Source organism: Choloepus didactylus, chromosome 2, assembly GCF_015220235.1.
Source record: "Choloepus didactylus isolate mChoDid1 chromosome 2, mChoDid1.pri, whole genome shotgun sequence".
NCBI lineage: Eukaryota > Metazoa > Chordata > Mammalia > Pilosa > Megalonychidae > Choloepus > Choloepus didactylus.
The window spans coordinates 592,568-602,213 of record NC_051308.1 but is presented as its reverse complement, the minus strand read 5'-3'; the positions used below and the strand labels follow the sequence as shown (position 1 = coordinate 602,213).

At 40.1% G+C, this 9,646-nt stretch overlaps 1 protein-coding gene across 1 annotated transcript; it reads left to right on the top strand.

The window, feature by feature from the left end:
- Positions 1-2,950: 2,950 nt before the first annotated feature.
- Positions 2,951-4,806, top strand: LOC119514932 (S-adenosylmethionine decarboxylase proenzyme-like). Its single transcript, XM_037810738.1, has one exon. It carries the CDS (start codon positions 3,247-3,249, stop codon positions 4,249-4,251), a length of 1,005 nt encoding a protein of 334 aa, XP_037666666.1. The 5' UTR covers positions 2,951-3,246; the 3' UTR covers positions 4,252-4,806.
- The last annotated feature ends 4,840 nt before the right edge of the window (positions 4,807-9,646 follow it).

Genomic DNA, 9,646 nt, shown 5'->3' with positions numbered 1-9,646 from the left:
GGGACCTAGCTTTCCAAGAGTGTTGGAGCTGGAGAGGAGAAGAATTGCATAAAGAGAAGAATCAAAAGCTTCCTGGGGAGTGAAAGCCACAGGAAGTAAGAAGCTGAAAAAGAACCTAGAAGGGAAGGAAGAGACCACGAGATGCCCTTGTTTTCCTGCCATGTGATAAAGAAAGCAAACGATCACCAGCAGCCAGCCTCAGAATGCCACGGTCTTTGGGGGAAAAAGCATTGCCTAGATGGTGCCTTGATTTGAACATTTTCCTGGTCTCAAAACCATGAGTGAGTGGAGTGACATCATCAACATGGTGACGTAAACAGCTACTGAAAACTTCTTTCCAGAGATTCAATGAAAAAAAAAAGGACAATTCTGAATTCTGAATTGTATGAAACTCTGGAGGAAGGTATAGACTGGATAAGGATGCTGCAAATAGCAAATTGAAGAGAGAAGAAATATCAGGTAGGAATCTTCTGCCTGGACCAGCCTGTCCTCTCCCTTCCCCCTTACTCAGGCTCAGTGTGGAAAGGCACAGAATCAGCATACAGGACTCCACACACCATGGACACAGACAATAAAATCTCTCACAGCATTTAGACATACCCCTACTATTTGAAAACCCAGGGAATAGGGGAGGACATCTCAAGGCCCAGGTCAGTGAGGGACAAAGAGACTGAGAAAATGTGGACACAGACCATTTCCAGCCCTGGGTCTGAAAGCTCTTCCCCCACCCTTGAGGGAAGCATCAGTCAGTGGCCATTTCCCTGCCTTAGGGATGGCTAAAGTACTGGGTCAGCTGAGGGAGTATTTTGCCACAGGTGGAGCCCCACATCAAGTCAGATTTTGGCTGGCAAAGTGAAGACATAGGAATCCCATTGTTTCAGTTCACCAATGTAGAAGCAGCCTGTGCTCAGAGGCAAAGCATCTTCTGGGGATGATTAAGTTACCAAGCAGCACCATCTGCTGGACAGTGCAGAAGATGCAAGGGAATTGAAACTTCTGAAAAAATGCTCCAAACCCTTTCTTAAAACCACAGGAGCTGGGCTACATGCCCCTTACAGAAACCTGGCCCTGTTTTGGCTGAGAAATATGGGAGACCCAACTGTTAAAGCAGTGATCTAAAACAAACCCAGGTATTGCTGGCCAGCACAAAACACAGCACCACTGCAAGCCAGCAGGTTTGTGTTATCACACACAATGAACTGGCTGAGGTGCTCAGTGCCTACCTCTCATCCCTGTGGCAGGCCATTGTGGGCACCTGGTTTTGGGGTAAATACTAGGGGGCAGAGCCAATCTGACAACTGGCTAGTGAGAGAAACAAAGAAAATATTGAGATCAAAGACAACCAGTAAGAAAACCTGAGGCAAAAGAGAGAAAACAACCTCTACAATGAGCTAATCAAGAAAATCAGATGCCTATACAGCAAAAAATCATGTTCCACATCAGGAAATTTGAAGATATGACCCAGTCAAAGGAACAAACTAATACTTCAACTGAGATTTGGAGTTGAAACAATTAATTAAAGATGTTCAAAAAAATATTCTCAATCAAATCAGTGAGTTGAAAGAAAATGTGACAAAAGAGATGAAGGATATAAAGAAGACACTGGGTGACCATAAGGAAGAATTCATAAATTTGAAAAAAACAAATGACATAACTTATAGGAATGAAAGGCACAATAGAAGAGATGAAAAACACAATGAAGACATACAATGACAGACTTGGAAATGCAGAAGAAAGGATCAGGGAACTAGAGGACAGGACATGTGAAATCCTACACACAAAAGAACAGATAGGGAAAAGAATGGGAAAATATGGGCAGGGTATATGAATGACAACATGAAGAGCATGAATATATATGTTATAGGTGTCCCAGAAGGAGAAGAGAAGGGAAAGGGGGTAGAAAGAATAATAGAGGAAATAATCAATGAAAATTTTCCAGCTCTTACAAAAGACATAACGTTACAGGTCCAAGAAGTGCAGTGTGCTGGTTTGGATGTATTATGTCCCCCAAACACCATTATCTTTGATGCAGTCTTGTGTGGGCAGGAAATGTATTGGTGTTGATTGGGTTAGAGACTTTTGATTGGATGTTTCCATGGAGATGTGATCATTCAGCTGTGGGCAGGATCTTTCATTGGATAGTTTCCATGGAGGTGTGGCCCCACCCATTCAGCATGGGCCTTGATTAGTTCACTGGGGCCCTATATAAGCTCCGACAGAAGGAGCGAGTTTGCTGCAGCCAAGAGGGACACTCAGAAGAATGCACAGAAGTTGAGAGAGTAGCTGCAGATGAGAGACAGTTTGAAGATGGCTGTTGAAAGTAGACTCTTGCTCCAGAGAAGCTAAGAGAGGACAAATACCCCAAGAGCAACTGAGAGTGACATTTTTGAGGAACTGCAGCCTAGAGAGGAATGTCCTGGGAGAAAGCCATTTTGAAACCAGAACTTTGGAGCAGACATCAGCCACTTGCCTTCCCAACTAACAGAGGTTTTCCAGACACCATTGACCATCCTCCAGTGAAGGTACCTGATTGTTGATGTATTACCTTGGACAATTTATGGCCTTAAGACTGTAACTGTGTAACCAAATAAACCCCCTTTATAAAAGCCAATCCATTTCTGGTGTTTTGCATTCCAGCAGCATTAGCAAACTGGGACACACAGCATACCCTAATGAGAATTGATCCAAATAGACCAACTCCAAGTCACTTTCTAATCAGATTTTCAAATGTCAAAGGCAAAGAATTCTGGAAGCAGCAAGAGAAAAGCAATCCATCACATATAAGGGGAGCGCAATAAGAATATGTGTGTCTCTCTCAGCCAAAACCATGAAGGTAAAAAGGCTGTGGTATGATATATTTAAGGTCCTGAAAGAGAAAAACTGCCAACCAAAAATTCTGTATCTGGCAAAACTGTCCTTCAAAAATGAGGGAGGGGCTTACACAGTATGGCCGGCGACATTAGCTAGCGCTCGCTCTACTCTCTGTAACGGGGAAGCAGCGGACTACAAGAGACTGAACTGTATCTGCCTCTTATTTCCAACAGACTCACGTTCAACTTTCGTTCACAAAAAAAGCCGGGAAAATTTTATTAATCCTTTTTTTAAAAAAAGTTAATATAAAATTATAGCAAAAAAAAAAGGAACCTGAACTTTAGTAACACAGCTGGAACAATCCGCAGCGGCGGGAGAAAAGATTTAATTTAGTTGATTTTCTGTGGTTGTTGGTTGTTCGCTAGTCTCACGGTGATGGAAGCTGCACATTTTTTCGAAGGGACGGAGAAGCTGCTGGAGGTTTGGTTCTCCCGGCAGCAGCCCGACGCAAACCAAGGATCTGGGGATCTTCTCACCATTCCAAGATCTGAGTGGGACATACTTTTGAAGGATGTGCAATGTTCAATCATAAGTGTGACAAAAACTGACAAGCAGGAAGCTTATGTACTCAGTGAGAGTAGCATGTTTGTCTCCAAGAGACGTTTCATTTTGAAGACATGTGGTACCACCCTCTTACTGAAAGCACTGGTTCCCCTGTTGAAGCTTGCTAGGGATTACAGTGGGTTTGACTCAATTCAAAGCTTCTTTTATTCTCGTAAGAATTTCATGAAGCCTTCTCACCAAGGGTACCCACACCGGAATTTCCAGGAAGAAATAGAGTTTCTTAACGCAATTTTCCCAAATGGAGCAGCATATTGTATGGGACGGATGAATTCCGACTGTTGGTACTTATATACTCTGGATTTCCCAGAGAGTCGTGTAATCAGTCAGCCAGATCAAACCCTGGAAATTCTGATGAGTGAGCTTGACCCAGCAGTTATGGACCAGTTCTACATGAAAGATGGTGTTACTGCAAAGGATGTCACTCGTGAGAGTGGAATTCGTGACCTGATACCAGGTTCTGTCATTGATGCCACACTGTTCAATCCTTGTGGGTATTCGATGAATGGAATGAAATCGGACGGAACTTATTGGACTATTCACATCACTCCAGAACCAGAATTTTCTTATGTTAGCTTTGAAACAAACATAAGTCAGACCTCCTATGATGACCTGATCAGGAAAGTTGTGGAAGTCTTCAAGCCAGGAAAATTTGTGACCACCTTGTTTGTAAATCAGAGTTCTAAATGTCGCACAGTGCTTTCTTCGCCCCAGAAGATTGAAGGTTTTAAACGTCTTGATTGTCAGAGTGCTATGTTCAATGATTACAACTTTGTTTTTACCAGCTTTGCTAAGAATCAGCAACAACAGCAGAGTTGATTAAGAAAAATGAAGAAAAAACGGAAAAAGAGAACACACATAGAAGGTGGTGGCTGCTTTCTAGATATTGATACCGGGGGCCATGCTTTCCATAACCACCACCTTGTAGCTGCAGGAAGCCCTAGTTGTAATCATAGTGTAATCACTTTGAATTGTTGTATGCATTATTATATCAAGGAATTAGATATCTTGCATGAATGCTCTCTTCTGTGTTTAGGTATTCTATGCCACTCTTGCTGTGAAATTGAAGTGCATGTAGAAAAACCCTTTTACTGTATGAAACTTTACAAAACTTGTGAAAACAATTCAATTTGGTTTATGCATAGTACAATATTTCTCCAGGTATCATCCAAAATTCCCCACAGACAAGGCTTTCGTCCTCATTAGGTATTAGCCTCAGCCTAACCATCTGGGACTGTTCTATTAAATTGCTGCCTGAATTTTACATCCAGTTACCTCGTTTCTAGAACGTATTCTCTACTAATGTTATTGAAACCACTTTCTACTACATACGGATATTTTTTGCAACAGCAATTAAAGTTTTTCTTCCACGAGTCAAATCCTCTTAAGAAAATGATTGCAGTTACTCATTTTGTGAATTATTTAAACATTATGGTTTCTTCCATTTGTAATCCTCGCCATGGAGTTCCTTCCCCTCAGCCCCCCAAATAAAGCAATACACTGTTAAAAAAAAAAAAAAAAAAAAAATGAGGGAGGGTTTAAAATATTTACAGATAAACAGACACTGAAAGAGTTTGTGAACAAGATTTCTGCTCTACAAGAAATACTAAAGGGAGTGCTACAGACAGGTAGGAGAAGACAGGAGAGAGAGATTTGGAGAAGATTGTAGAAATGAAGATATCAGGAGATAGAAAGAGGGTAGAGATTGGGCATTTGATGCTGAAGGAGTCTAGACTATTCAAGAGGATCAATTGAATAGATCCAGAAATGGATAGCACAATATTGTGTGATGATAGCACAATATTGTAAGTATACTGAACAAAGATGACTGTGAGTATGGTTGAAAGAGGAAGGGTAGGGGTATGCATGACACCAGAAGGAAAGATAGAAGATAAAGACTAGGACAGTTCAACTTAGTGAAACATAGAGTGGTCAGGGATTGTGATTAAATGTACAAATATGAGAATGTTTTTACATGAGGGAGAATAAATGAATGTCAACTTTGCAAGGTGTTAAAAATGGGATGATACTGGAGAAAAATACAATCAATGCAAATTATAGTCTATAGTTAATAGTAACATTGTAATATGCTTCCATTAATTGTAACAAAGGCAATATACCAAAGCTAAATATGTATAAGAGGGGAATATAAGGGAGGGGTATGGTATTCTTGGCATTTCTGTTGTTGTCTGACCTTTCCATTGTATTTTGTTTTATTTTATTTTTATTTTCTTTTCTCTTTTTTTAGTCTTTTTCTTTTTCTTTTTTTCTTTTTTTGCCCTCTTCCTCTTTCTTTGTGGAAGAAATGGAAATGTCCTCACATAGATTATGGTGGTAAATGCATAAGTATGTGATTATACCAGGAATGGTGTTTTAAATCTTCAACTTCGGTGTGAGACCAAAGGAAGAGATGTTTATTTGGTGTTTATTTGGTGTTTTCATGGAACTTTGAATACGGAGTGAGATCTTGTTGGTTTGTACAAGTTAGTGTGAATTCCCAATACATCCTAGAGTAATTTGGGCAGAGAATAAAAAGTATTTGCAAAGCCCCCTTCAGGGACTGGGGAAAAATGTGGAAATATTAAACTTCCCCGCTTGGGGAATTACTGATATTCTTCCAAGCATTGGGGAATACCAATTTAGAAGGGAAAGCCCTTGATCTTGGGGTTTGCCCTTATGAAGCTCATTACTGCAAAGAAGAGGCTAAGATTTCTTAAAACTGTGTTTAAGAGTCACCCCTAGAGAACCTCTTTTGTTGCTTTTGATGTGGCCTCTTTCTCTCTAAGCCAACTCTGAAGGTAAACTCACTTCCTTCCCCCCTATGTGGGACATGACTCCCAAGGATGTAAATCGCCCTGGCAACATGGGATATGACTCCTGGGGATTATCCTGGACCTGTGTCATAGGATTTAGAAAGCCTGCTTGACCCAAAAGGGGAAGAGAATTGAAACAAAATAGTTTCAATGGTGTAGAGAATTCAAATGGAGTCAAGAGGACATTCTGGAGGTTATTCTTATGCATTATATAGATATCCCTTTTTAGTTTTTAGTGTATTGTAATAGCTAGAAGGAAATACCTCAAACTGTTGAACTGCAATCTGGTAGCATTGATTATTGAAGATGATTGTATAACTATATAGCTTACACTGTGTGACCATGTGATTGTGAAAAACTTGTGGCACGCACTCCCTTTATCCAGTGTATGGACAGATGAATAGAAAAATGGGACAAAAAGTAAATGAATAATATGGAGGGATGGAGGGATGTGATGTTTTGGGTGTTCCTTTTTACTTTAATTTTTATTCTTATTCTTACTTCTTTTTTGGCAGAAATGAAAATGCTCACAAATTGATTGTGGTGATGAATGTGCAACTGTATAATGGCACTGTGAACAACTGAATGTATACTTTGGATGATTTTATGGTGTGTGAATACATCTCAATAAAATCAAAATTAAAAAAAAAAATAGTCTTCCTGGGTTGCTCAGAGTGAAAGTCCAAGGCACAGCTGTGGAGTTGTGGTCCCAGAAAACTCTGGAGCAAGCCTGAATCTGCCCCAGTGATCCAGTCTCATGCCTTTGACTCTGTGTGGTTCAGCCCCCTATGCTCCTCACCAATTCTCATTATTCTTTATCATGAATTATTGGTTATGTGACCATTTTCTGCTGTGACCTCTGGTTGTGTAGGGAGTTGATGGTTATGCAGCTATGCTTCCTTCTCCACACCTGGCTTTCTACTTGGGTCTCATTTCCCTGTTCTGGTTAGAAATTGCATGATAAATTCATTTCACAAAGGCATCTGATAATAGTGTTTTCTTCACAATTTTTTTTATTTTATGTATAAACTTGAAAAAATTATGAAATCTAGAGTAATGAATTTGTAAGATGACCATCTAAAGTGGTTCTCATGTGTTCAATATACATGAATAACCTGGGAAACTGAATGGCAGATTCCCATTCAGTTCTGCCACCCCCACTCTGAGAGCCTAATCAATAGAGAACAGAGGGAACCTCAGGAATTTTCAGTTCAACCAGTGTCTAGTGATTCTAATACAGATGGTCCACAGAACCCAATAAGAATCACTGTAATTTAGGCCCCAAGATGAGATCATTGGAGAATTGTTGATGGTCTGCAAGTTGACATGCTGCATTTGACTATAAGGGTTTTCAGTGTCATCAGTGACCTTACAGGAAACCCAGCCTCATGGAATTCCTTCTCCCTGGCATCTTATAAATTACTATTTTCCCACCTGGCTTTATGACTTCCAGGTGGTTGTGCCTCATGGTGCCAGAAGCCCCAGTACCTGAGACTGTTTCTGCTTCTGATTTTTACTTTCTCCATAGACATGAAAAGATTCTTCCACACCATTGTACCTCAAAGAGATGCTTCTGTCTCCATGATGGCATGGTTGCTTTAAGGCTGAAAGCAGAGATACCCCTGTCCTTTCTATTTCACATAAACTGGGTATGACAGGGTTGTTTTATACTTTTTTGACTTTCTGCCACCAGTGAAATGAAAATTAAAGGTAAAATTCAGCTCAGTTTTAGAAAATTAAGTCATATTTTTGCAAATCTGCATTTATGATTGTGAGATTTGTTTTTACTATATATCTGTTATCTCCATGGTAAATGAGGTGGATCACCAGCTGAGAGTGAAGATGGAAGTGTACATGGGATGTTTAAGCAGAAAAGGGAAGATTTAAAATAGTCATCAGAAGAGAATAACAAACTTATTGGGGAAATTTAGTGGTGTTACTGAGTAGTGTTGTGTGCTTTTTTAGGTTTGTAACTATGAATCAGGCATCAATATTCAACATGGTTGAAAGGATATCTTCAAAAATTTAAAGGTGAGAAAGTGTATTAGTTAGGGTTCTCTAGGGAAACAGAACCAACAAGAGATATTTGTAAATATATTATTTTATAAAAGTGTCTCATGCAACTGTGGGGATGCATGAGTCCAGATTACATAGGGCAGGCAGAAAACTGGCAACTCCAATGAAAGTGTTTGATTAGCAACTCAGGAGAGGCTGGCTAGCCAAAGAAGAAGTGAAGATCCTCTCTCTTTCTCCCTTAAAAGTCTTCAACTGATTGGATTAAATCCAGTAGATTGAATTCTCTCATTGGGGAAGACACACCCTTCATTGATGTAATCAGTCACAGGTGCAGTCAATTGACTGATGATTTAATAAACCAGCCATTAGGTTTATTAATCAGCCACAAATGTCCTTGCAGTAATAGTTAGGCCAGTGCTTGTTTGACCAGACACCTGGACACTGTCTCCTGGCCAAGTTGACACATGAATCTAACCATCAAAATCCAATCCTTGTCAACTTGGGAGTTATACACATCACATTAAACCATACTTTATCTCTGAGTAGAGAACAACAGACATATATTTCACCTAACAATACTCAGCTGTCCTGCATACAACCAGAAATGCAGTAAATCTCTCCAGAATAGGGTGCCAGACCTTGGGTGACATTGACTCTTAAAGTTGATTTCTTTTAAATTAAAATACTGTGAAATGAACAATACAGCTTATGTCATATGATAAGGGGATAAGATAGAGAAGAAAACAAAGTTATTTGCTTTATGGAAAAACACATACTCATAACAAAACAAAGAGGGAATATTCATGCCATCAGAGTCCTCATTTCTGTAACTGGTCATGTGGTCATAGTTCATATTTATCACTACCTTCTTCCACTACCCATTCCATGTTCCCTTTACCCTCAGCAAGTACTTCATCTGGCCATAGTTCTTTGCCTGTTGCATGACCCAAACCTTCATTCCTGAAGTTTCTTGGCCATTGGTAGTCCTGCCTGGATTGGGTTGTTGCAGTTTTCCATTGACTTTAATTGCAGGGCATGGTAGTACTAAGAGATGCTCTAGGGGATCTCCTGTATTCCAGGAAAACTCTTCTTTACCTCCATTGTGTAGTTGCAGTGTTATTTCCCCTTGATAGGATCAATCACCCCAGCCAGTATAGTAATCCCCTTCCTTGCCTGTTGATTCAGAGGCACGAGAAGCCAAAAGTGGCCAGGTGACAGTCTTAACTTCCAGTTCAATGGAAACATTTTTGGGTCTCTTGGTGGAAGCACACCTCCTTTTGGATCTAAGACTTGTAGATCAGCAGAGTTTAAGGTTGAAGGGACAGGAAGCAAAGATTTTCCTAGTGGATCACTAGGAGTGATAGTGAGTGTTGCCACTCCTGTTT